The sequence below is a fragment of the Hemiscyllium ocellatum genome, chromosome 2, assembly GCF_020745735.1.
Source record: "Hemiscyllium ocellatum isolate sHemOce1 chromosome 2, sHemOce1.pat.X.cur, whole genome shotgun sequence".
NCBI lineage: Eukaryota > Metazoa > Chordata > Chondrichthyes > Orectolobiformes > Hemiscylliidae > Hemiscyllium > Hemiscyllium ocellatum.
The window spans coordinates 65,885,949-65,910,540 of record NC_083402.1 but is presented as its reverse complement, the minus strand read 5'-3'; the positions used below and the strand labels follow the sequence as shown (position 1 = coordinate 65,910,540).

At 39.1% G+C, this 24,592-nt stretch overlaps 1 protein-coding gene across 2 annotated transcripts in view; it reads right to left on the bottom strand.

Annotated features, from left to right (window-relative positions):
* wdr36 (WD repeat domain 36) overlaps window positions 1-24,592 on the bottom strand; it is a 96,012-nt gene that overhangs the window by 15,397 nt on the left and 56,023 nt on the right. For both annotated transcript variants that reach the window (XM_060844414.1, XM_060844422.1), the window contains exons 13-21: window positions 23,892-24,006; window positions 22,192-22,357; window positions 19,678-19,786; window positions 11,309-11,388; window positions 5,533-5,640; window positions 3,966-4,063; window positions 3,555-3,700; window positions 3,067-3,186; window positions 894-975 (exon numbers count right to left, since the gene is read on the bottom strand). In XM_060844414.1, the coding sequence (XP_060700397.1) occupies window positions 894-975; window positions 3,067-3,186; window positions 3,555-3,700; window positions 3,966-4,063; window positions 5,533-5,640; window positions 11,309-11,388; window positions 19,678-19,786; window positions 22,192-22,357; window positions 23,892-24,006 (1,024 nt within the window). The remainder of the gene's footprint in view (window positions 1-893; window positions 976-3,066; window positions 3,187-3,554; window positions 3,701-3,965; window positions 4,064-5,532; window positions 5,641-11,308; window positions 11,389-19,677; window positions 19,787-22,191; window positions 22,358-23,891; window positions 24,007-24,592) is intronic.

Sequence of the window (24,592 nt, the reverse complement as noted above, 5' to 3'; positions counted from 1 at the left end):
CTCATCTGCCTTCCTGAAAAAACTACTTGCATTCAAATAAATGTCAGCTTTGCGCCATAACTTAATGCATGCTCTATATTCCAGACTGACTTGGTTTTTCTTTTACATTTCTGCATCACTTCCTATTGTAAACTCTACTCGTATTTCACCAAGCCATCCCAAAAGCCAACAACACAGAAAATCTCTGCCCTGCAAAGATACTAGTCCTCTTCATGTCAAGCACAACCCATCAAACTTATACAGGTCCCACATTCTCCAAAAACATACCCATTCATCCAGGAATCTAACCCGCTCTCCTACACGAACTCTTCAGGCATGTGTGTTTTTGTGAATCATGGAGTGGATTTGTCATATTCTTTTAAGAGAAGCAGGCACGATATACACAGTGATAGTTTGCTATAAAAAACATCTTTTAAGCCTTGTTTAGTTGAGTATTTTTTTAAATATGTAGAATGTAGGGTGAAATAATGTTGCTTGTGCACGTCAACTTCACTCAAAATCTTAAATGGATTTCCTAAATCACAAGAACATAGTTCCAGTTGGGCCACTTCCAACAAATACAAAGCAAAAGCAAGAAATATTTTCAGGCAGGAAATTAAGAGTGAAAAATGGATTTCTGCACAATCTATGTTCCTTCCAACTTACTTTTCATGGATAATACATGGCGAAGTAAGGAAATAAATCACTTGTACATAACGTATGGAGAATCACGTCTTCAAAACCTTAATGACATTAGATGTCTACCTCTGCTAACATACCAAGATGTGGCACAGGCCAGTGTTAGCAGAAAAGCCGAATAGTGGCAAGTGTTTTTTTATAAAAAATAATCAATAAAAGGAATATCAAGTAAATTCAAGTGAAGAACATAAATTAATTGTGTACAAGTTACTTACAATTGTTGGTGTTTAAAGCACCTTCCAGCTGCAAGTACAATTCTGTCTTTTGAGTCAATACACCCAGATTGACCACTTTGGACTAAAAATAGATAAAAAGACGTAGTAAAGTTGAAAATTTTGGTATCCGTTATGAATTTCAGCACCTATTTTGCACTGCACATCTATATTTTGCAATACTGTAGAAATTAATGCAGGTGTAAAATATAACTTTTTTAAAAAAGTAGTCTTAGAAACAAAATTGAGAACACATCTCCTGCTCTGAAATATGTCACAATTATCTTAATGTTTATTGGTTTCTCAGCCTTTAGTGTGTTTCCTCATCAGTACTAGTTAAAAACCGCACAACACCAGGTTATAGTCCAGTGCGTTTATTTGGATGTACAAGCTTTTGGAGTGCTGCACCTTCATCAGGTAGCTAGTGGGGCAGGATCCCAGGACACAATGTATAATAAAAGATCCAAGCGTCATACAACTGATGTGATGTTTTGATCAAACCTAGATTGCTGTTAGGTCTTTAATCACTTAGATTGAAATAGCACGTTTCAATTCATTAATATGTCAATCCTAGAACTTCTTTCCAGTCACATTCCCGAGATAACTTAAGGTTTTATAAGAAAAAAGGTGAAATCTCAGCACAGACAATGCATTAAAGGCGCGAGGTTAAAGTCATTATTATTCTATTTCCAAAGTAGGGATTGATAAAATGTCATAAAGACTGACCATCCATAGATTGTGTGCTTTTTGAACAAAATAGAGAATCTGCAAATGTAAATTCATCCAGTGTGTGTACTTGTGAGGGAGAGTGTGAGTGCGTGTGCACACGCATGCTTGACAGAAAATGTGCATGAGTGTGACAGAGTACATGCCTCTGAGAGGGGTGTGTGTGTGTGTGTGTGTGTGTGTGTGTGTGTGTGTGTGTGTGTGTGTGTGTCTGACAGAGCACGAGTGCATCGGTGTGTGTGCTTATGTGTGTGAAGTGTATAATGTAGTGGGGTCACCTGTAGTGTGGCATGATCCAAGATCTTAGTTGAGAATGGCTTCAACTAGGATCTTTGGGTCATGTCGCACTACAGGTGACCCCACTACACTATACACTTCACAAGCACACATACTCACATAGACCTTCCCTCATAAAATTGCTCTCTCTTGACATTCACACTCTAACACTCATGCACAAATCCTCTCACAGGCATATACTCCGTCACATTCAAGTATGCGCGCACACACACACATACGCTCTCTCAAAGATTCACACATTTTCTCTTTCACAGACATACACACACAAGCGCACACATATAAGGCTATGGGGTGAATTTGGATTTGCAGATTTACTCTATTTTGTTGAAAAAGCACACAATCTGGACGTAGTCAGTCCATGTGCCATTTTATCAATCCCTACTTTGGAAATAGATTCAAGGTTGGGATAACAGGCAGACTCTAACCTCGCATATTTAATGCGCTGTCTGAGCTGAGATGTCACTTTTTTTAATAAAACCTAAGTTATCTCGGGAATGTGACTTGAAAGAAGTTCTAGGGTTTGCATATTAATGAATCAAAACCTGCAAATCCATTCGAAGTGATTAATGACTTAACAGGAATCTAGATTTGTTCAATACATTATATCAGTTGTATGACACTTTGATCTTTGTCCTATGTGTCCAGTGATCTTGCCCCACTAGCTACCTGAAGAAGGAGCAGAGCTCCGAAAGTTGTACCTCCAAATAAACCTGTTGGACAATAACCTGGTGTTATTGATTTTTAACTTTGTCAACCCCGGTCGAACACTGGCACCTTCACCATGTATTAAAATTAATTATGAGCAATTCTCCATCATTTTGTATCTTGACTGTATTACTATCATTAAATTCAAATAAATTAAACGTTTTATACAATTTCTAAAGGAAAACATCTTTCTTACTTTTTATGATGATGCAATTGAGATGGATCTTGTGATGCTAGAACAAACTCGGCTGATATTTCTAAACACCACTTAATAGTTTTACTTATGACATGTCTACCACACTAGTAACATTTACAAAGAATACATAACAGAAGAAGAGCAATAATTATTATTATCTGTTAAATTATTCAAGTACAGGCTTATGGTCTGTCTTGAATAATGTCAATATCACCATAAGCTTATATCTGACACCACCAGCTTTCCACATACCTGATCCTCAGTAGTTTGTTGTTGTTCAGCAGCAAATTGAGTGACAAGGCCAGGAATAGTTGGAATGAAGAATGGAACAGATTTGGGCACTTTAGGTGGTTCTTTGGGTTGATTTCTTTTCTGTAGATCAGCCAAACAAGAGAGATTAAGAATCAGAGCTTGAAAAATAAAAAAGTTTTAAAATCATAAGGTTTGATTAAACATATCAAACTAAAGATGCAATTACATAATTACAACAATCCAACCAATTAAAATTAAGTTCTCAAAAACGTATGGATCGTGAAAATATGGCGTTTTGATAAAGTAAGTAGATAAACATTCAAAATAGAGTCAATGTTTAACTGAAATTTGTATATTAAAAAAAGTAGAAAAATTACTACTGTAATGTTTCTTTAAAAGCATGCATAAGTTTCACATAACGCTATAAACAACAGCATTGAAATTTCAATCCAGAAATTTAGAATACAAAGTTGCAGAGTATTTGCTACCTTGATAACATCGAGGTTGAGGAGATTTTTCCAGCGTGATTCTGGAAGCAATGAGAGTGTTACCAACTGCTCTCCGAGCTGTTCAGCTGACTCATATATTATCATTTGGTCATCGTCTTCCTCTTCAATGTCTGAAGCCTCTAGTTCTACAGCAAAATAAATAGTTTTAACATTATTCTTCTTAAATTTGCTTTTTAAAATGAAATTGAATGGAAAAGAAATGGCAAGATAAGTTAAACTTAATATTTAAATTCTAAAAAGACTGTGCTTGTAACTGAACTTTCACATATAATACATCTTCCAGACAGAACTCAAGAAAGCAACATATTAAGATTGTCACATAATTTTAATAGTACCAGCCTGAAAAACTAAAATATGAAATGCAACTTATGTAAAATTCAAAATGAAAACCTTGTTGTTGGCACACTCCAGGAAGCATTACGAAAGTAGGTTGGTAATCAGCAGGCAGTGGTCGAAGGGAAATAACATTATACAACGTCTTGTTGGACCTAAATAAAACAGGGAGAAATAAATTATGATTTGCTGTTCATCCCAATTACGATAGCTATTGGTATACATTTCACGGTCATCACGTCCATCGATTTATTTTTTGAAAAGAGACATACATTTTCCTGATTTAAAATCCTTGATATTGCATTGATTTATGACCCTTACTGTTCCAACTCACTTGTGGTAATGTGCAATTCTGGTTCGATAGGTCAACAACTTTCATTTTCTATAGTGCCTATCATACATCACGGTGCTGTACAGCCCAACACAATCAATGAATTGCTTTTACAGTGCACAGACAATTGTTTTGAATACAAACAGGGCGACTAACTTTAGAAACACAAGTGTGACTTGAACCCATAACTTTCTGTTATCTATAACATAAATGGAACTTTAGCAAACTATACCTAGTGTTTAAGAAACAAACAGGTTTTCAAGTTTTTCACATTACACAAAGCTTGGAAATGTAATAAATGGTAAGAGGGATAGTAGTAGGCTTCAAGAGAATATAGATGTGTGAAATGGTCAGATACACGACACTTGGCAGAAGTGTGAAGTGTTTTGGTGAAAAGAAAATTAAGTGGATTCAGCAGCAGAGACTCCTTATGGTTCAATACACAGATTTTTGAGGATGGTAAAACAACTTGGATTCCACATATGCTGACAACACCCAGCTCTGTCTCACCACCACTTCCACTGTCAATATTGTTCACCATACATTCCAGGATAACTATGATGATAATGACTGAGACCATTATCTTTAGTCACTGTCACAAATTGCAATTCCTAGACATCTAGTTCATCAGTCCACCTGGCAACTGTCTGATGTTGAACTAGACGATCTGTAATCTCGGGATTGTATTTGATCCCAAAAGGAGCTTCTGACCATACATCCACTCAATCAGGGAGATGCTCTCTGTTGCTTTAGCTCATTGATGATAAACCTTCATCAATGCCTATCTTCTTTAAAATTCACTATTCCAGAACTTTGCAATCTTCCACACTCCACCAATTTGAGCTCTACTTGACGGATCCTAACTTATACCTCGTTGTGTTCACCCATCATACTTATACTTGCTGACCTACTCTGGTTATGGTCCAGCAATGTCTCAATTTTGAAATTTTAATCATCAAAATTTGTGTCTTTGGCCTTGCCAATCCTTTCCTTTTTGTATCCTTCTTGAGTCCCAAACCTCTGAAATCTCTGTGCTCATTCACACTCCCAATTTTAATCTCTGTAGCACAGAGAGTAACTACACTCAAATGCACTGTGCCACTTTTGTTCAATGCTCCTAGTAAACAGCTTGGGTCATTTACTACTTAGTAGGTGCTATCCAAATACAAATTGAACGAAATACAGAGCCTTCAATGTCAAATCATCATGTTCCTGTTATCTCTTTTGAAAGTTTACTATCAGAAAATTGCTGAAAATAACAAAATAAAATTGTTCTGTAAAAACTGCACATACCAGAGGTAAATTCCCAAATCATCCACATGAGCAGAAGCTAGGAAGTCTCCAGTGGGGGACATAGTAATACTGACAGCTGCCAAGTCAACCAAGAAGCAGTCTATTAGGCTGAAAGGGAGAGAGAAAAGAAGTGAAATAATAATATGAATTTCAAATTTTAAACATATACATATATATATATATATATATATACACACACACATACACATACACACACACACACACAATAAAATTTGATTCTAAACATTCTCAGCTCTTTCTACCCAAGGGTCCTTAGATGTCCAAATGAATTTAAGGAACAAACTGAATGAACTGCAAACACATCAGTAGCCATTACTGTGACATGACTGTAAGATGGTCAAGATTGAAACTAAATATACTAGATAAGATATTTTCCAAGAAACTTACTGAAAATTGAAGAGTGGAGAAGGACAAAACACTTCAATGCAAAGGGATGATATGAGTGACTAATAAATAATGGAGACCAACTACAAATAGGACTGTCATGATACGTGGGGTTTATATTCTGGAAATCAAGCCCCACTGTTTCTGGGGTCATTGTGAGCATGAAAAGGATTTAGTCAAAAAATCCAGAGTCTCCAAATTTGCCTAGTTGATAAACTCAAGTTAAAAGAAAACACAGCTAGGCAACTTCAGAGTGGGCAAACGCCTGGCCCTGATGGTCTCCTGAGTGAGTTTTATAAGGAGTTTATAAGGATTCTGTCAGGGCCTACGTTGGAGATGTACAATCGCTCCTATATGCATGAATGCCTCCCGCCATCTTTGAGAAGCTAATATTTCCTTAATTCTTAAGAAGGGGAAGGTTCGTGAGCATTGTGCCTCACACAGGCCCAACTCTCTATTAAATTCAGATTTCAAGATTCTGTCCAAGATCCTGACGCTGAGATTGGAAAGGGTGTTGCCCCCCAGACAGGCTTTATAAGGGGCCATAGTTCTCTAATGATATTAGAAGGCTGTTGAATATGGTTCAAGTTTGTCAGCAACGATCAGTTCAGGGGTTGGTGATTTCCTTAGATGCAGAGAAAGCATTTGACCGAGTGGAATGGCCATATCTTTTTTATGTCTTAGAACAGTTTGGGTTGGGTGGAGTCTTTGCTAGGTGGGTGGAGATTTTATATCGCCACTCTCTGGCCACAGTCATCACCAACTGGGTGAAGTCTGGGAATTTTAGGATTGGCAGGGGTAGTCGGCAAAGCTGTTTCCTCTCACCGTTGTTGTTTACGTTGGTGATAGAGCCACTGGCAGCTGCTCTTTCGTCAGAACATCCACATAACCGCTCCGGAAGTGGGATATAGGGCACACAAGATTACATTGTATGCGGATGGTGTCCTTCGGTTTTTATCGAACCCAATGACCCCCCCCCCCCCCATACCCCATTTGGTACAATGAATCAATTCATTTGAGGCTATTTCAGGATATAAGATTAACTTTGCAAAATCAGAGGCTATGCCAGACATTAAGTGATTTAAGTGATCGTGAGCAGGGTTCTGATACCTAGGCATTTTTATTAACCCAAGTTTGATCTGTTATTAGATTAGATTAGATTAGATTATTTAGGGTGGAAACAGGCTCTTCGGCCCAACAGGTCCACACCGACCTGCCGAAGCGCAACCCACCCGACCCATTCCCCTATATTTACCCCTTCACCTAACACTACGGGCAACTTAGCATGGCCAATTCACCTAACCTGCACAGAGGCATACTGTGCATGGAAGAATATCCTGATGGATTGGGTGTCTGAGAACCTGCCGGGCTTGCTGGGATGGCAGAAATTAATTATGGAGCACATTCCATTTGACTTTTTTTTTTAACAAATACGGTGCACCACACAACAGACCATTTTTATAAGACATGGCAGCCCTACTTGAGTTATTTGGATATAGATTTGTCAGTTATCTTAACTAGGCTGTTTGTTTAACCGGGTTGGTTAGACTTGTCAAGCCCTGGGCCCTGGAGGGGGTCTCCTGAGTTGTATATATACAATGCTGCTGTTCCTTCGTTTGGGAGCTTTACGTCGAGCATAGCTATTCTGTATTTTGTGTTTTTATTTGCTTTTCTTTCTTTTGGTGTTGCTTTGCACAGTGTTAGGGCTTGTTTTGTACTTTAGGGTAGGTTAGTAGACAATAGTTGTATTGTAACTTGTTTTTTTTTCTTTTTATTATACGGATATTTGTTATTGATTATATTTTTCAATAATTTTATATGTTGTAAAGTTAAAAAATTTGCTAATAAATATATTGACAAAAAAAAACACAGATCAGGTTTCAGTACTTAACAAGAAAATAACTGTATATTATGAACAAATTATCTTTAACCAATGGCAATAAGGAAATATGAACCACTAACTTATAATATTACAACTTAAACTCTATCTCGTTAACTTTCCCACAACCCAAAGTACAAGTTTTTGGAGGGTGTTGGGGATGGTTTTCTAGAATAGTATGTTGAAGAGTCACTTTCAAGGCATGTTCTTTTAGATCTAATAGTATATAATAAAAAAGGTTAATTAACAATCTCAAGTTAAAGAACTTTAGGATGATTGACTACAATATGTTTGAAAGTGAGGTAGTTTAATCTAAAGTAGTGACTTATAAGTCAATGTTCAGATAACTGAATGTGGGTCCATTACAGGTAGAGTCAGAACAATGTATAATGGGGAAAATGAGAAATAGCAGAGAAGCTAAATGATGATTTCATATCTGTTTTCACTGAGGAAGATATGAGAAATCTCCCAGAAGTAGAGATCCAGGTAACCAGGAAGAATGAGTTGGAGGAAATTACTATTGAGGAAAAGATTGTACTGGAAAAATTAATGTGTCTGAAAGCTTATAAAACCCCCAGAATCTGAAATTTACATCCCATAATATTGCACGAAGTGTCTATTGAAAAAGTTATTGTATTAGTGATTATTTTCCAAAATTCTATAGATTTTGGAATGATTCCTGTGAATTTGATGTTAGCAAATGTCACACTATTATTTAAGAAGGGAGTGGGACAGAAAACAAGGAACTATGCAAGTTGAGGGCAAAGAAAATGACAAAATCTATTATAAATAACGTGATAAGTAAACATTTGGACAAAAATAATCTAATTGGGCATAGTCAGTGTGGATTTACAAATGGAAAATGGCATTTGATGTGCTTGTTGGAGTATTTTTAAAAGTGTTACTAAAATTAATAAATTTAATATTGTATACTTATATTTTCAGGAGGCTTTTGATAAGGTCCACCACAGAAGAATGATTAAAAAAAAATTAAAAGTTCATGGGATAGAAGGTAGTGGCATGGATTAATGATTGGCTAACAGACAAAAAAAACAAGAGTAGGAACAAGTAGTTCATTCTCGCAACAGCCGGCTGTGACTCATGGGGTACTGCAAGGATCAGTACTTCGGCTCCAGTTGTTCACAATATGTATCAATAATTTGGACTTGAGACCAAATGTGAGGAAAATATAAATGGGTTTCAGTATGATTTGAACAGGCTTAGTGAATGGGCAAGAGCAAAGCAGATGGAATGTAACGTGGCAAACTGAAAGGGAACGTTAGACTTTATGGTAAGACAATTTGAGTAGAGGGTAGTGAACTCTTGTTTTGGCTGTATAGGTGCTTGGTTTTACTGCATCTGGAGTAGTGTGTGCAGTTTTGGTCTCCTTCTCTCAGGAAAGATATTACTGCTATGGAGGGAATGCAACAAAGGTTCACCAGACATGTTGCCGAGATGACGGGACAGTGCCACGAAGAGAGATTCAGTACACTGTACCTGTACTCTCTAGGTTTGAAGAGGTAGTCTCATTGAAATTCACAAAACTCTGAAAGAAATAGACAGAATAATTGCTGGCAAGATATTTTCTCTGATTGGGTGTCTAATACCAGGGCACAGTAAGAGGAATGCTACTTAGGCTTGAAATGAGGATAAATATCTTTACTCAGAGGATTGTGAACTATTAAAATTCTCTTGTCTTTAGAGTACTTTCAAGGGAGAGTTGATGGATTTCTGATTGCCAATGGCAGACAGAATTATGGAAATGGGGTTATAAAAGCATTGAAAGGTTCAATCAGCCAAAATCCAATTTAATGGCAGGATAGACACAACAGGATGAATGGCCTACTCCTGTTCCTATGTTCTTGAACAGAGTCAGACAAGACATATTAAGAATGGAAAACAAAAAATAAAATCAGGAAACACAGTTTAATAAGAAAAGTCTAGACCACAGGATTCGATGAGTTGCTTTCTTTCCCTTCCCGCAATTCCTATCTATTTCTTTGCTGTTGACAAGTTGTTTGGACATCAATGCTCTTTCTCATTCACTGGTTCAGAATCCATCCTTTCACTCTCTTTGAAGGTTTCTTTCCCCCATTTCAACAGGAAATTACAAAGAAAATTGAGTGGAAAACAGCCAGCTATTATTGCAGAATTTCTCGTACCCCAACACAGGGCAAGAAAAAAAAAGACAATTTTATTTTTACACCTCTTTGCAGGCTAGGTGATTCTCCGCTGCAGTAGCTCTACACAAGCCATGGTCAAGATTCCATTGGCTTTGTGATGTCTGCTTCGGTCCTTACATGCAAAAATGCAGCATTGAATATAACTTACAATTTATTCTAGTTAACACAATGTTTCAAAACTGCAGCCATCTCTTTACTGGGTCTCTTTGGTTTTAAGCAGTCTCACCCTTTTTTAGTCCACAATCAAAACTAAAAGGAATAAAAAGATGTGATCCTTGCAGAATTAAGTTAAAAAGTGCCTGAGGTCTGCAGGATATAGGCAGCAGCTGTGAAGTAGTAATTTGTAAAAAAAAAGTGTAAACAATACAACATGTGACAAAAACACTCAGTGCAAAGTAGCTGTTGAATTTCTTAAATAGTGATGACATTTCAAAACTACTTTATTGCTTTAAATAATTGGGACAGTGGTTGTACCAAAGGTGGAATATAAATACAGAACTTCCTTTCTACAGCATGATTAAGTGCAGCACAGTGTTCGAAAGGGAAAATTGTGAAGGTTTAGACAAGGTAAGCATCAATGGACTATCCATTTGGTAAAATGAATTAGCATATGGAAACAGACATCTGGTATTTCACCACTGTGAAGCAAACGTAAGCTTCATAGAGTCTTGATCCCTTGCCCATTAGCAGTCCCAATCTTTCTCTATGTGTCTCAAAGAACTTATGTCACAATATCCAACAACTGTCAAGTACTGGTAATAAAATAGAGGCTTTATTCATTTTGCAAATTTAACCTTGGCTTATATACTGCTTCAGATTATAAAATGTTGACATATTTACATATTTTACACCTTATAAATGTCCAAACATTTAGGAAGGTTAATCTATTAGAAAGATTCTCAGAGCTTTTTCTAATGTAAATTTTGACAATATTGACAAAAAGTAGTATTAAAACTATAAATTTAGATACATTTTGTACATGCCTACTGTACACAAACTTTAGCTTTTGTTGCCACACATGGTCATATGTATCTGGATGTAAACACTATGCTAATATTTAGCAAACTACCAACATAAGTATTTGTAACAGTTACCCCATTATGGTTAATGGATGAATTATTTAAATGATGCAAAACTATTTTCTGAAAATCTACCATTCTTCTTCAGTGATTGAACATTGATGTCCAATATTAGGAAATAATATTAAATAGTATAAATCATCTTCTGATTGAAAATATTTATTACAAGAGTATAAAATAATCACAGAATTTTCTGCTGACAGAGCTTGTGGGCTTTTATTTCAACTTACCATCCCGATGGGAGATCCCAGGTCCTAATGGTGCAGTCCATTGACGCAGAAATTAACCAACGACCATCTGGACTAAAAGTCTTCAAAAAAAAAATTCAGAGAATATATCACAGATTGTTACACAGATTATGTTGTACATTTATTATTAATAAATATAGCTACAACTTGTGAAATAAAAATAGTACTGGTAATCACTTTGATCAGCTAGTTATCTGTTAAAAGAGACAAAGCTAATCAATGAAATTTTACAGAGTACATGATTCCAACCTTGCTGAAAAGTCGGAAAAGCGTCTGCTTCTGCTTGAATAGACTGGTTTAGTAGGACCTGAACCATTGCCAAGAAAATCTCAACTCCAAGAGCTACTGATGATCAGGTGGTTGACAGTTCTCTAGTTACAGCACCATTACAGGCTATGGCTACAAAGGTTACAGGTAGTTCCCAAAGATGCCAAGTCTTTACTCCGATCCCTCAACTTGGCAAGAAAGTCTGCTACAGTGGGTAAAATCCAGTGGTACAAATCCAATGGCACCTAGCAGATTCCTGCAAGGGGCCAAAGTCCTGAATCCACTGGTCCTAACTTAGCCCTTCTCCATATCCACCTACCACTGAAGACATAAAATTCCTGCCAATGTCTCAGGCCAATGAGTATTCCTCAGAATTAGAAGTAGTTAGTGGTTAAATAATCTTTAAGGAAGGTTTGGACTCAAAGGGTACAGGCAGAAAAATAAGAACAAAGCTCCATAATTAGGGAGTAATTTAGGAGAGATTAAATGGCAAAAGGGATGAAAATGAAATGGTAATGGAACAATTAAAGAAACAAGAGATGTGTCGTGAGATGTAAATGATTACAGCACAATAGAAGATGGGGTCCTGGATTCAAGTCCCACCTGCTTCAGAGTTGTGTAACAACTTGATTAGAAAGCATCTAGAAGACGTGGAGGGTGTCTGAACGAGTTGGTTAATCACATCTAGAAGATGGAGGGGTAACTCAAAAAAAAAATGCCAAAAAAAAAATGCTTCTCACCTAGTCATATGGCTGAGAAAGATAATTTTACCTGAAGGGGAATGGACCACCCAAACAAATGTGTATTGAGAAAGAATCCTCAGCAAAAACATTAGTTGATACCTGCTTCCCTCTAGCTCTGCTACAGCTATCCTTCAATAGCAGGAACTCTCCATAGCAATGGCGGTTAAGATCTAAAGGTGTTGAAATCAATGTTAAATCTTTAAAGTTGTAAAATCCCCACAGAAAGATGAAGTTTTGTTTCTCAAGTCTGCGGGTGACAGAGGTCGAAGTAGAAGTACAATTGGAACGCAACTGGAAGCTCAGATTCATGCCTGAAGACTGACAAAGATATTCATAAAAGATCCCTCTCACAATATAGACACACACTGGCAACAAATAAAGTGTACCAAGCTGGAGAAAATAAATTACTGTTTCACCAGGAGGAACTGTTCGCATTGCACCTCCTGTACCTCCAAAGAAATGTGTTTGAATAGTAGTGCAGGATGTCAAAGAATTCTGAAAGGGATCAGGTCAGGGAAGTTGCCTTTGGTGGTAGCATCACAATGCAAGTTAGTAAAAAAAAATACATTGATTGTGGGATGATGGTGAGGTGTAAGGAAATTCAACAATATTTTTTGGGAGTTTAATTCAAAACTTGAGATTATTGCTACAACTAAGAGGTATTGTAATACTATTTTGGTTCTGTTCATTTCAAATAACGCAGGTTTTGCTTTTTGGGCAACCAACTGGTGCAGTGTACTAGCATGTTGCTCTTTCATGTGCAATGAGCCCTCTAAAATTTTATGGGTAAATAAGGTTGCAAACCAAGAAGGGTGGTAAGTTTCACTGCGGCAACAGCCTCAGTATTTGTGCATTCTAAAGGTTCATTCTTCACAAAAATTGTTAGTATTTAAAACTTCGCCTGGCCTCTTTGGTTTCATCAGCCCTTCAAGAGCCACACCCTTAAAGGCAACTGGGAGCCTATTACAATGCCGAACACTAACCTCCAAATTGAAATATGCTTCATGCTAAAAACAGGCATTTATATCAATTAATTGATATATTACTATTTTGAACATCCAGCAGCAAGTATGACAGAACAGAAAAAATTACCATTCACCAGAAACCCAGGTTCAATTCCCGCCTCAGGCAAATGTCAGGTGACTGTTTGTGTGGAGTTTGCACATTCTCTCAGTATCTGCGTGGATTTACTCCGGGTGCTTCTGTTTCCTTCCACAATCCAAAAATGTGCAGGTTAGGTGAATTGGCCATGCTAAATTGCCCAAAAAGTGTTAGGTGATGGGGCAAATGTAGAGGAATGGGTCTGGGTGGGTTGCTCTTCAGAGGGTGGGTGTGGACTTGTTGGGCCGAAAGGCCTGTTTCCACACTGTAAGTAATCTAATCTAAATCAAAACTCATCAAGTCTGCTCATTTATACAACAGGATCATGGATAACGTGTCAATCCTCAACTCCACTTGGCTGCTTTTTCTCCCAATAACCTTCAATTCCCTTACTGATCAAAAATCCTTACCTCAGTACTCAAAGACCCACCCTCGACTGCCTTCTGTGGTAAAGAATTCTACAAATTTATAACTAACAGAGAAGAGATTCCTCCTAATCTCTGTTCTAACCGGGTGACCCCTTATTCTGGGATTATGCCCTCTGGTCATAGATTCTCTCATAAGGGAAAACAACGTCTCTGCATCTATTCTGTTAAGCCTTTTAAAACTTTTATATGTTTCAACAAGATTGACACACATTCTTCAAAGTTTAGATCAGAGTGGTACTGGAAAAAGCACAGCAGGTCAGGCAGCATCTGAGGAGCACGAAAATCGATGTTTTGGGCAAATCGTTCTATTCCTGATGAAGAGCTTTTGCCCAAAATGTTGATTTTCCTGCTTCTCGGATGCTGCCTGACCTGCTGTGCTTTTCCAGTACCACTCTGATCTAAACTTTGAAGAATGTGTGTCAATCTTGTTGAAACAAATAAAAGTTTTAAAAGGCTTAACAGAATAGATGCAGAGACGCCGTTATACTTTTCCAGCAACACTCTGATCTAAACTCTGGTTTCCAGCATCTGCAGTCCTCACTTTTGTTTCATTCTTCTAAGTTACATTAAGTACACATCCAAAATAGTCAACCTAAGACAACAGCCAAGAACAACCTAGTCAACACTCTCTGGACTGCCTCCAATACCAAGTTTTTTAAAAAAAGGGGACTAATAAGTTCACAATATTGCAGCTGTGATCTGACTTGTGCCTGGTATCGTTTTAGCAAGCTTTCCACAATTTTATGCTCCATTCTATTTGAAGTAAAAGCCAACATTTCACTGACTTGCGAGCTTGGCCTTTATACAAGCTCCTGAACCTGTGCGCTAGCATTTTCATTTATGCACGAGGACTCCCAATTTTTTTCGCTCATTTTCAGGTTGAGGACCTTACTCACTAGGAGAAAGTGAGGACTACAGATGCTGGAGATCAGAGCTGAAAAATGTGTTGCTGGAAAAGCACAACAGGTCAACAGCATCCAAGGAGCAGGAGAATCGACGTTTCAGGCATAAGCCCTTCTTCAGGAATGAGAAAGGTGTGCCAAGCAGGCCAAGATAAAAGGTTGGGAGGAAGGACTGGGGGGAGGGCCGTTGGGAATGCGATAGGTGGAAGGACGTTAAGGTGAGGGTGATAGGCCAGAGAGGGGGTGGGGGTGGAGAGGTTGGGAAGAAGATTGCAGGTCAAGAAGGCAGTGCTGAGTCCGAGGGTTGGGACTGAGATAAGGTGGGGGATGGGAAATGAGGGAGCTGGAGAAATCTGCATTCATCCCTTGTGGTTGGAAGGTTCCTAGGCAGAAGATGAGGCGCTCTTCCTCCAGGCATAGTATTGCCATGGTCTGGCAATGGAGGAGGCCAAAGACCTGCATGTCCTTGGCGAAGTGGGAGGGGGGAGTTAAAGTATTCGGCTACGGGTCGGTTGGGTTGGTTGGTGCGGGTGTCCCAGAGGTGTTCACTGAAACGTTCCGCAAATCGGCAGCCTGTCTCCCCAATGTAGAGGAGGCCACATTGGGTGCAACGGATACAGTAAATAGTGTGTATGGAGGTGCAGGTGAATTTGTGGCGGATATGGAAGGGCCCCTTGGAGCCTTGGAGGGAAGTGGGGGAGGGAGGTGTGGGCGCAAGTTTTGCATTTCTTGCAGTTGCAGGGGAAGGTGCCGGGAGTGGAGGTTGGATTGGTGGGGGGTGTGGACCTGACGAGGGAGTCGCGGAGGGAGTGGTCTTTCCGGAACGCTGATAGGGGAGGGGAGGGAAATATATTGGTGGGGGGTGTGGATCTCACGAGGGAGTCGCATCAGGAACAGTCCTCGGCGCTACCTTGTGCTCCCACGAGGAGGTTGAGCAGTTCATCCACGTTACTAACACCTTCCAACCCAACCTCAAATTTACCTGGACCATCTCAGACTCCTCCCTCCCCTTCCTAGACCTCTCCATTTGTATCTCGGGCGACCGACTCAACACGAACATTTACTATAAACCGACCGACTCCCACAGCTACCTAGATTACATCTCCTCCCACCCTGCCTCCTGTAAAAACGCCATCCCATATTCCCAATTCCTTTGCCTCCGCTGCATCTGCTCCCAGGAGGACCAATTCCAATACTGAACAACCCAGATGGCCTCCTTCTTCAAAGACTGCAATTTCCCCTCAGACGTGGTTAGCGATGCTCTCCACCGTATTTCCTCCACTTCCCGCTCTCCAATCGCCACCAGGACAGAACCCCACTGGTCCTCACCTACCACCCCACCAACTTTCAGATACATCGTATCATCCTTCGTCATTTCCGCCACTTCCAAACAGACCCCACCACCAAGGATATATTTACCTCCCCTCCCCTCCCCCATCAGCGTTCCGGAAAGACCACTCCCTCTGCAACTCCCTCGTCAGGTCCACACCCCTCACCAACCCAACCTTCCCCTGCAACCGCAAGAAATGCAAAACTTGCGCCCACACCTCCCCCCTCACTTCCCTCCAAGGCCCCAAGGGATCCTTCCATATCCATCACAAATTCACCTGCACTTCCACACACACCATTTACTGCATCTGCTGCACCCAATGTGGCCTCCTCTACATTGGGGAGACAGGCCGCCTACTTGCGGAACGTTTCAGAGAACACCTCTGGGACACCCGCACCAACCAACCCAACCGCCCCGTGGCCGAACACTTTAACTCCTCCCCCCCCCCCCCCACTCCGCCAAGGACATGCAGGTCCTTGGCCTCCTCCATCGCCCGACCATAGCAACTCGATGCCTGGTGGAAGAGCGCCTCATCTTCCGCCTAGGAACCCTCCAACCACAAGGGATGAATGCAGATTTCTCCAGCTTCCTCATTTCCCATCCCCCAACCTTATCTCAGTCCCAACCCTCGGACTCAGCACCGCCTTCTTGACCTGCAATCGTCTTCCCGACCTTTCCGCCCCCACCCCCTCTCTGGCCTATCATCCTCACTTTAACATTCTTCCACCTATCGCATTCCCAATGCCCCGCCCCCAAGTCCCTCCTTCCTAGCTTTTATCTTAGCCTGCTTGGCACACCTTCCTCATTCCTGAAGAAGGGCTTATCCCCGAAACGTCGATTCTCCTGCTCCTTGGATGCTGCCTGACCTGCTGTGCTTTTCCAGCAACACATTTTTCAGACCTTACTCACTAGTCCAGCATTTATTGCTCATCCCTAATTGCTCAGAGGATAGGTAAAGGTCATCCACATTGCTGTAGATCTGGAGTCACATGTAGATCAGTTCAGGTAAGGTTGCAATTCCCTAAAGACATTAATGAACTAGCTGTATTTTCTGACAATCGATAACAGATTCATGGTCATCACTGAAATCTAAATTCCATTTTTTTTTTAAAACTGAATTCAAATTCTACCACATGCCATGGCAGGATTTGAACCTAAGTTCCTGGGAAACCCATTACCTTGGTCTCTGGATTAACAGTTCAGCATTAATACCACTAGGCCATTGCCTCCCCTACCTACGTTTTGCACTTTCTGCAATTTTTCTCCATTTAATAATATTAAGATCCTCTATTCTGTCTTCCAAAGTGCATAAACTCACACTTCCTCAAATTATATTCTGTCAGCCAAGTTTTCTCCCCACTTGCCTACTGACTGAGTTATTGTTGTCGCACGGACCAGTGATGCGACATGGTGGCTCAGTGGTTAGCACTGCTGCCTCACAATGCCAGGGACCCAGGTTTGATTCAAGCCTTGGGCGAGGGTCTGTGTGGAATTTGCACATTCTCCCAGTGTCTGTGTGGGTTGCCTCGGTGCTCCAGTTTCCTCCCACAATCCAGAGATATGCAGATTAGGTGAACTGGCCAAGCTAAATTGCCCGTAGTGTTCGGGGATGTGTAGATTAGGTGCACTAGTCAGGAGAAATGTAAAGTAATAGGGTTGGGGAATGGGTCTGGGTGGGATACTCTTCAGAGGGTCGGTATGGATTGCTGTTTCCACACTGTCGGGATTCCATATCGTGAAGTGTTGTTTTGTGTGCTATACATACCATATAAAGTGCATCAGGGTAGCAGAACAGAATGCAGAATACAGCTTTACCGACACAGAAGGTGCAGAGACAGAGATCAGAGTTAACAGTTGAGAGGTCCATTCAATATGCAAAATAGGAGCTGATCTTGAATCTACTTGTACATGTATTCAAACTTTTATATCTTCTATCTGACAGAAGAGGGTGGAAGAGAGTATAACTGGGGTGGGAGGGGTCTTTCCTGAGGCAGTGAGAAATATAAATGGATTTGATGGATGAAAGGCTGGTTTACATGGTGGACTAGGCTTTGTTCACAATTCCGTAGTTTCCCACGCTCTTGGGAAGAGCAGTTGCTATACCATGCCATGACACACCCCTATTGTGCACTTATAAAAACTGTTGTTGTTGGTAAGTTGTTGTGGATATGCTGAATTTCCTTAGCCTTCTGACAAAATAGATGCATTGTTGTGCTTTCTTGACCATTGCATCAACGTGCGTGGACCAGGATAGATTGATGCAGACAGGGACATGCCCTACACTCCACTTCCTGAAGCCAATGACCAGATCCTTCACTTTGCTCATGTTGATGGAGAGATTGTTATCTTTACACCTTGCTGCTAAGCACTCAATCTCTTTCCTGAATTTTGTCTATTCATTGTTGGTGATCTAATCTACAAAAGGTGGTGTTGTCAGCAAACTTGTAAATAGAGATAGTGCGGAATTTGACCACAGTTTTGACTGTATAAAGTGTACAGTAGAGAGCTGAGTACGCAGCCTGTGGGTGTTGAGGATTATGGAGGAGGTGGTGTTGTCACCTAATCTTACTGATTGCAGTCTATAGGTCAGGAAGTTGAGAATCCAGTTACAGAGGTGGGAGTTAGCTATCATTAATTCATTTGTTTTGTTCCAAACATTACATACATATAAATTATTAAACACCATCAATTTTGCCAGTTTTCCCCATTTGATCCTATTTGCTGCAGTTATTCTGTTTGTACACTCTGTCCCTTCTGTGCCACTGTGTGTATTGTTATCAAAATAGCTACATGTCATGCTGCCATATTCTTTGCTTTGCAAGGCCAGATTTCCCCACTTCCATTATTTTTTCCCCCTCTAATTGGTACACAATCCTCTGTGGTCTTTCAAATTAATGCTGGGTACATTGCTAGTGTTAAGATGATATATGACCTTGTTTACAGTCACTATGCCCATTAAGGTAGTGAAAAGAGAGCCAGAATCTGTAAGGTAGTTCAGACATCGATTTTATTTTTTAAAACATGTCTTTTCTTTTTGCCCAACCTACCATGTTAGGAGACACAGGAGTAGTCCACTGCAATCCACAACTGCCTGAGAGGAAACATTGCATGCCCCTCTAGATCAGACCAACAATTCATGAGATCAAGTAGCAACCAAATGGAACATGAACATGCATCCCACCATTCCATGCAATCTCATATAAATGTTTTAAAAGTATTATCCATTAATTTTAAGCATCCAACACTGATTCATAATTTTAAGATTGTAAAATGTAGTCAATTCTGCCTTAGTCATTAAATCAGGCCGCTGAAATACTAAAAGCAATCCTGAAACCATAAATCATAAGGGTGCATTAATATTAGACAAGTTTTGACTTCAATAAGATTCAGCTGCATTCATATATACCTACTAAGTCATTAGTCTGCCTATCCTTCACTGACATATAGCATCATATTTAAATATAGAATTTTCTGGGTAAACAAGACTGAAATATTTCAAGTGAAAGGAGTTTCCAAAAATGGGAGAAAATACGGTTTCAACACTGACAAATCATTATATTTCTTGTACAAAATATCATACCATATCATTTATTTGGTTCTGATGTCCAGTGAATCTTCTCACAAACTTTCTTGTTTCACTATCGAGAACCACAATCCTGAAGTCGTCCATAGCAACAGCCAACATGCCACTTATGAAAAGGATATAGATGCATTAAATTTCTGAAGGGCAATTTGTGAAAATAATAAAACCTTGTGCCACACTGAAATCTAGAAGTCTTAAAAGCATATTTGGAATGAGAGATATTATGGCTTCACTCTCCCATTCTTGTCAACTAATATTTATTCAAGATTACTAAAGCATCTAACAGCAAAATACTGTTATTATAGAGAACCATTATCCTACAGCTCCAAACTGAACCTAAAGATTGCAAACTGCACTTTAAAAAAAAATACACCGTATAAATTCAGGGGAATATATGGCTTTAAAGGAGTCTTGAGGATTTTTTAATATCAAAACAAGATGAAAAAAATTCCAAACTGTCTCTTTAGGTTTTGTCAATGACTGACACAGACTTGTAATTTAATTCTTGACTTAAAAAAGCTATTTTTACCTCTATAATTAATTGTGAAGATATAATATTCAAAACATTTAGTTTTAAGATCTTTCAGGGAAATATTCACCCAGTATTTATTGACGGAATAGTATTAATTTTAATACACAGTTATTAGTATATGAAGAACACTAACAAGAAAGACACTCCACAGGCAAGATTTTTCAGATGGCCATGAATGCTCCTTAAACGATGACTGCTGGTTCTAGGCTCCCCAGTCACTGGGACCATCTTTCCTGCAATTAAACAGTCTAGTCCTGATGGAATTTCATAAGTTCCTATGAGATTTTCCCCTCCTTCTTCTAAATTCCAGCGAATATAGTCATATATGGTTCACCTCTCCTGATACATCATGCCTGCTTTCCCAAACATCAGTCTGGTAAATCATGAATCGTAGTCACATCATCAGTCCCTACATGAGACAACTAAATTACACACGATTTCGTAGAGGGCTGTCAAGGCTGTGCCATTAAGATTACTTAAGGCTGAGCTGGACAATAAAGGCATCAGAAATAATCAGTAAGGAAGTCAAGACAAATGGAGGAAAGGTAGGAAAATGGAGTTCAGGATTATCAGGTCAGCCTCTATCTCACTGAAGGGCTGAGTGGCCTGCATTGGATCTATGTCTTAGATCAGTGCTTCTCTAATGGAAGTGTGCTAATGCATGTACACCAACTATGCCAGTGGAGTAAAGGATTCTAGAGACGGAGACAAGTGGGAGAACTGCCTCTTAGAATCAGAAAGATCCTTAAATAGGAGGCTCAAGCAAATTTTCTTCAAGATACTACTTGTCCAAATTTATTTTTGGAGTGGGCAGTGAGTGCCTTGCAGGAGTACATTGAACTGACATTTGTTATGGACCACGCCAAAACAGAGGCCCAGACCATAATTTGCTAGTTGTTTTTAGTAGCTATAAAGTGGATATTCCAGGAGAGATGCTGCTGGTCAAATCACTTAGTTTTAAGCAAAATTTAATTTATTTACAAGATTGCCAATGAAACACAAACAAAAAAGAACAGAATACAGAATAACTTAACCTATCCAAAAACCCAACAGATTATCCCAATTTAATAATGCTGTTCCAAATACTTGCTACAATCCCCATAAACACCCCTTGGCACAAAATGTAAAATCAAACACAGGTTCTCACAGGAGAGACGTCATAGAGAGAACAGCATGAACTTGCTTCTTTGGGTCTAGCAGCTGTTACAACTCTACTGCTAAAAAACCAAACCAAACCAGAGTAAAGCTAATCTGGAAAAACAGGCCACTCCCCTTTCATTGTATAAGTGATTTTTTCAAAAACACGAAAAAGTCTGTTGCCTGAGGCAGTATTTGTTAGATATAATCAAACTGGCCCTAAAATCCTTCAAACCCAGACCTTTAGGAGTCTGTGTCTTCTAGGATCTCTCTGAAAAAAACCCACCAAGGACAGCATAACCTTGTTAAAGGAGCAGCATCGTCACACATATTTTTCAGGCAACTTTATAATAACCTGAAAGTCTGTTAGTTATTGATGCACATCATGGCAATAGACTCCACTACTATGCTACTTCTCGAGAAAGCAATGCAGATCCTCCATTGGTATTAATGTCTTTTAGCATGTTTAGTACCAATCAATGGGGGACTCAGGAATTTCCAGGAGGGGTCATCTTTCTCCACAGTTAACAGGAACATGAATCAAACAATTTATGATGTACGTTTCATAACTATTAATCCAATAATAGGTGCACACATAGAATCCAAGTATAGAATCAGTAATTTCCAAAAGAGATCAACCAAAAGTATTTTATTCTTCATTTTGTGACATGCTCCTATAACACTTATAAATAATTGAAGATTACGTTATTACTTATCCATTTTGAGATATTTCTGCCCACGGCACTTGGACAAGTAAGTTAAGATGATGTAAAAAGCAATTCCAAGAAGCATAAGTAGACAACAAGAGTTTAAAAAAGAGAATACTTTACAATATTTCTCACCTGTCTCTGTGTAGCAAACTGCTAGCTGGCGATGCCGCTAGTGTTGTTGTGTAAATCAATTCCTTTGATTTAAATTTCCAAAATTTGATCATTTTATCCCCACCAGCAGTAATTGTGAGCTGATTCAGTCCATCAACAGCAACCCCTCGGATCTGGCCTTCATGAGCTGAAGAAATTACGTGAATAGTCATTTTAGCATATTGACTAGAACAATTATTGTATAATTTTATGTATTCAATCACTTAAGTTGAAACAATCTCCATTAATTTTCAAGTGCAAATGGGACTAGTTTAGTTTGGGAAACCTGGTCAGCAGGACCAAAGTATCTGCTTCCATGTTGTATGAATCTATAAAATCCAATGCAGCATGAGGGGCTGCTACAATGCTGAATGGATAGTCCACCAGGTGAGAATTTAAACCAAGGCCACATTAGACCCACAAATGGCACAGGCTAAGTGTCTCCCTCAGTGAACACCATCAGAAATAAAGCAATTATCAAATTAATTGGCATGCAGAAGAGGGAGGGTTGATCAGTACAAAATGACCATAAGTCAATATACCAAATCACTTCAAATAAAGTCTTGAAGCACTTTAAGACACTACAATAAAGTGCAAGAGAAATATAAGCTTAATTTGGCCTAGAATGTTCACCCTGGTTCAATAAAAGATGCTCCATGTGGTTTTGTATTAAAGTATATCTACAGGACCCTCAGATTCACCCTTGTTCAGCAATTAACTTGTCTTTTTTATTGTATAGCAAAGGAGATAAGTTTTGTATTTGAAAACAGACAGGGAAAAGATCATTTTATCGTGATGCTGAAAGCTGAATTATCTAACAATCTGGAAATACACAAGAAGATTCATCTTGACACAGACTCTGACACAGGATACAGATTAAATGAGTAAAAGAAAACTTGACAGATGAGATATATAATGTGGGAAATACAAGGTTTGTCAGAACACTAAGAGCTGAATATTATGCAAGTGGGAGAGACAGTAGAAAGCTGCAGAGGGATGTAAGGGTCCCTATGCATAAATTACAAAGTGAAAATCCAAGTTCAGCAGATAATGCAGAAGGGATCAGTGGTGCTGGAAGAGCACAGCAGTTCAGGCAGCATCCAACAAGCAGCGAAATCGACGTTTCGGGCAAAAGCCCTTCATCAGGAACCAAGGTAGATGGACATCACTCATTACTTTCAAAGAGGAAAAAAATCAGAATTCTTGCTAAAACCATGCGAGGTCAGTTTAGTAAGACTAGTCAGTGCGATACTGTGAATAGTTTTGTCCTCTTGTCTAAAGGAAGATATACTGGCATTGGAGGTGGCCCAGAGAAGGTTCACTCGGTTAAATCCGGGTGTGCAGCTATTTTGCTCTGATCATTTTTTAGAATTATAACCAAAAGCAGATGACAAAAGACAGACAGAAATTAAGCCCTTTAATGGCAGTGGTGCTTCTGATTCGATTCAATTTCTATAGTAGCTCATGTCAAAAATTTAGTTGTCGAATGTTTTGCACTATGCTGTCATCTAAGTTGATCTAATATGATGTTCCCATACTTCGGGGACAAAAAGATGTTTTGGACGAAAGGTGTTATGTTATTTAACAATAATCCAACTCAATTTCTATATTTTATGGATTTTCATCCATTTGTCTACACAATTAAACCAAGTAAATGTTTCCAATCATTATCTTGTCCTTACCTTTGTCTTTACCATACTGCCCTCTATGGATGCCCGATTGCATGTTATATACATCCACATGGCCTGAAGAAAGGCCAACAACAGCAAAATTCCCACAAGATGTAAGATCCACAGCCTAAGGATGCAACAAAATTAATAGACAAGTGCAGTTAATTTTTAAATGCTTCAATTCAACTGTAAAATATACTGCATTTGCAAATAAGCAACAGAGAAATTAGAAGGACGGACTTTCATTATTGCCTTGTTGGACCTTTAGGCACGAACCATGGAAGCACTTGACTTTGATTTCAGTTTTGTTATTTTGTAAGTTATTTTTGTTTTCTTTCTCTTGTTTCAATTGATTTATTTCTACTTTTGATCTTTCTCAAGCACCATTGCATTTTTTTAAAAAAAAACATTACATACACTCTCTCCATTTTTTTATGCCGTTTTTCTTCGCTGTCTTCAGGCAAGTGGTTAGAAAAATATGTAGTGGCAGATGAACAGTGATTAGTTATTCTAATTCCCTATGTTAGACAGTGTGATGAAACGTGTCCAGGAAATTATTGGCCAGTCTGCTTACCATTTGTAGTAGGAACAATAGTGCAATCTTTACTAAAGGAGAGAATAGAAGGACATCTGGAAATATGAAATAAAGGATTTGAGAGAAAGATCTTGCATAGAATTGCACGGCTGATCTGTTTAGCTTTTAAAGACGACAT